Here is a 3,920-nt window from a genome sequence, read left to right as displayed (position 1 = left end):
ATATTTGAAATATATACGCTTAAAATCTTATCAACAGTTACATGTATTTGTAAAACGTGCTCTTGAGATAGGAATGATATAGGCAGGGACACATTTAATTTCCACGTTACTGACCCTGGTGTTCAGTCTATTTGATGATAATATTGTTGGGTGTTCCAATCAGGGCACGACAAGTGAAGCTTGCGTTTATATGGTGCCTTTCGCAACCTGAGAATGTCCCAAGTGTTTTACAGTCAACTGTGTACATTTAAAGTATAGGAAATTCCAACATATTGAACCAGCAATGATTAAGGAATGACTATTACGCGCAACTCCAGATGACGTGATTTGGGATTGAATGTGGAGGTGATGGCATCCCTTAACATTGTTACCCTTGGCCTTGGTGATAGGTGTTGCAGTAGTGGTTTGTTCACTGTATCTCCACATAGTGGACACATTTTTTAAAAACAAATCATGTGGCGATAAACAGAGCATTAAGCAATTTGCTTCTGTGTATAATTCCACCGGACAATCCTACAATTTCCAAACATGGACAATGAAATGGGGAATGAGCATTGATTGACGTGTAGACCGACCCGGGGAGCTGCGAAACACAGGCGTTTCACCATCCGCTCCCACCTCCCTTCCTCTCCCGGGGCTGACCCTTTGTCCCCAGCGGCTCGGGGTGAACGCAAAGTCCTTATTAGCATAAGAGTCGATGACCAATGGCGGAGCGGCCATGCAAATGAGCGAGCATAAGGTTGGTTGGCTTCCCCTTGAAACATCCTGCCCCCTGGCTGTAACCCCGCCCTCAGCCCCGCGAGCCCTCTCAGTGCCGGAGCCTGACAGCAGGCGCTGCATTGAGCTGGAACGAAGCGAGTGGCAAGGTTCAAAGAAGGGAAATCTCCAGCAATCTGAGAAACTCGCTCAAACCCACAAACAAAATGACTTTTGAAGAACTCACAGGCGATCAGAAAGCAGAGAGGTAATAAACAATGCTACAAAACGCATCGATTGCACTTTAAACAAATCCTTTTTTTAAAAAAAAACGTGAAACAATGTTTGATTAAGTGTGCGGTGCTGATTCCTATTTTGCGTCGTGCGTCGGTTAAAAGAAGTTTAATTTTCTCCTCATTAATAGAATCTTTTTTGTGAGATGAAACACTCAAATTTGCATTTGCTTGACGCGATCGTTAGTTTCCGGAGCTGGAGTCTGTTTTTGCTGCTGAGGGAGTTAAGATTGTTTTTACTTCTGATTCGGATGGTAGGATGGATGTGGTGAGAAAAGCTTTGGAAGAAGTTTTGAGCTCCGCGCTGGCGCAAGGCTGCATCACAGTTGGAGTGTATGAGGCAGCAAAACTCCTAAATGCGTAAGTACACTAAATAACTAAAGTTTCTACATTTTTTTTTCCTAAAAAGATTCATAGTTTGAAACCGGTCGGATTTTATTTATGTTTTTTTTTAACAGGGATCCTGACAACGTTGTTTTATGCTTGCTTGCCACGGATGAAGGGAATGATCTGGACGTGGCTTTGCAAATTCATTTTACGTTGATCCAAGCTTTTTGCTGCGAAAACGATATTAACATAATGAGGGTGAACAACATGCACCGTCTGGCAGAGATCTTGGGCGGGATGGATGGGGCAGGCGAACCCAAAGACCTCCATTGCATATTGATCACAGTAAGTATTACACTAGTCACATTAGGAATAAATCCAATAACCGAGGCGTAAACCTGCCATCACTTCTAAACAATGACAGAAATTTGACAGTTGTTAAGGTTTAAGTTAAGCTATTTGTAGACCGTATGAAACGAGTTACACACTGTGATTGAAATCAGCTTAGGTTATTGCAAATTAACAAGTGCGACCCCTAAAAGCAGACGAAACTATATACAGATACCCAACTGATAGTTGCGATTCGATGTAGATATTCGGAATGAAGTGCACCAATAGGTGGTGTAACTTAGCTCCCCTGTTAGTGATTAGCCGACACAGATTATACTTTTGAGTTTGCAAGAATCACTGGGGGGACGAGGGGATGGGGTGTGGGACGGACGATGAGAATCAGATGATGCACTTTTTAATATATCTTTTTGTTCCATAAGGATGATTTTTATTTGTCTTAAATTCAGAGTCAAGTTGCACCATGGAAAGATGCAGCGTTGAGCAAAGTCAGCGGTTTCTGCAAAGAGAGTCGTTACATGGATCAGTGGGTCCCAATCATCAATCTGCCTGAACGGTGATCCTCATTTAATCGCAAACATTGGATTTAAGAGTTGCATTTGCCTCTCAGGGATTGCTCAGGAGATATTCTTCGTAGCCGTCCGAAAACGTGGCGCTGGAAAATTAAAAGTTTTTTATTGTTGTTGCGGAGGGCGGGCTAGACTGGAGTTTCGACTGTCTGTAATTATTTTCCTCAGAACGCCGAACTATGACTCAACTTCAGCTGTGCCTGGAAATAGTGACAATGAGTAAGCAGACGGGAACTGAAGCAAAGGTTGGAGCTGATTTCATAGCCGAGAGTAATAGAACTGCCGGAAGAATTGCGGGGAATTACAGCTTCTATTTCGGGAACTAGAACTTGTTTTAAAAAAAACTTGTTTTGACAAAACTCGACGTATGGATAAGAGAAGTGTTTGAATTTAGTTTGAAAATGCAGTATTGCTTTCTATTTACACGATGTCATAGACCTGAGGGGAAAGTTTAAAAAACATATGTTAAGGATTTTTATTGTATTTAATAACAAATTGAACTTTATTGCAAAAACACTTTTCTTTGCTGTTTTGTCTAAGTATGAAATGAGAAGTTATTTCACAATTTATATAAATTGACCATTATTTTTGAAAAATTGACTAATTTTTTAACCAGTTAATAATTATTACCCTTTTTTCATTAGCAATTTAATGTTCAGAATTTGTTACAGGTAAATTTAGTGGATTGTTTTAATTGGAAAGTTTGCAATACAATACAATAGGATTGCCAATATACTGATTTCAGCTTGTTAAAGTATAACAATATGCCCTAATTATAAGTCATATTTTATCCCTTTTGTCACTTCGTATAGATGAGCAATGTTAAAACTGCACCACTGCTCTTTTACAAGCAAGTTCAGAATGCAGCTTATTTATGATCAGGACAAAATGCAGTAATGTATTAAGTGATTTATTAGTTAGTGGCTATGTATTTCTGAAAGATGATATTCTGCTACACAACTCATTATTGCATTGATACATCCAGCACCATACATCCTGTGGACACAATGGTGCATGTAAATTGGCTGACTTCTTCCTATGATCAGCTATAGTTAAGGTTGCAAATAATAAGAGCAATTGCATGATCAAACTTAGTCTGTGAGAGTTAACTGACTGTGCTCAATTTTAGCAACTCCTTTTCAGTAATACAAAGCATCAGTGGAATAAGGATGGAAAAAGCAGCCTATACCTCCATTTTGATAATTGAGTAATAGAATTGCTTGTGTATATATCAGCTGAGGACAAAGGTATGCTTAGCTGTTCAAATAGCATCTCTGGAGAGAGGATAGTAGAGGTCATATTTCAGATTCATTAGCTTTCATTAGAACTCTGTCAAAAGATCACCAATCTGAATGAACACTAAGTGTATCTATGGCTTTCCATAGAAACTGCATGGTCAGAATGTTTCTAGCATTTGCTATGAATATTTCAGTTTTCCAGTATCTGCAGTGTTTGCCTTTTAAGTTCAGCTATGATCCTTTGTTTTCATTCTATGCTGCACAAAACAGCTTCTGAGATTTTGTGGCAAAAGTTGTGCAATATTTAAAAAAAATTATACTCCAAGTGAAGTAGAGTTAAGAGCACAAAATTTGATAGCCCTCAAAGCTGGATGTAGGGATCACAATGCAGAATTTTCCAAATATTGTTTCTTTCTTTATGCTTGAGAATGTGGTGCTGGAAAAGCAGA

At 39.2% G+C, this 3,920-nt stretch overlaps 1 protein-coding gene across 1 annotated transcript; it reads left to right on the top strand.

The window, feature by feature from the left end:
* The first annotated feature begins 753 nt into the window (after positions 1-753).
* Positions 754-3,596, top strand: LOC122554776 (growth arrest and DNA damage-inducible protein GADD45 alpha-like). The gene is made up of 4 exons (XM_043700151.1): positions 754-964; positions 1,248-1,349; positions 1,448-1,661; positions 2,114-3,596. Exons 1-4 carry the CDS (start codon positions 924-926, stop codon positions 2,222-2,224), a joined length of 468 nt encoding a protein of 155 aa, XP_043556086.1. The 5' UTR covers positions 754-923; the 3' UTR covers positions 2,225-3,596.
* Positions 3,597-3,920: the final 324 nt, after the last annotated feature.

The sequence above is a fragment of the Chiloscyllium plagiosum genome, chromosome 11 (assembly GCF_004010195.1).
Source record: "Chiloscyllium plagiosum isolate BGI_BamShark_2017 chromosome 11, ASM401019v2, whole genome shotgun sequence".
NCBI lineage: Eukaryota > Metazoa > Chordata > Chondrichthyes > Orectolobiformes > Hemiscylliidae > Chiloscyllium > Chiloscyllium plagiosum.
The sequence above is the reverse complement of the archived record's forward strand: the minus strand, read 5'-3'. Positions and strand labels throughout refer to the sequence as shown.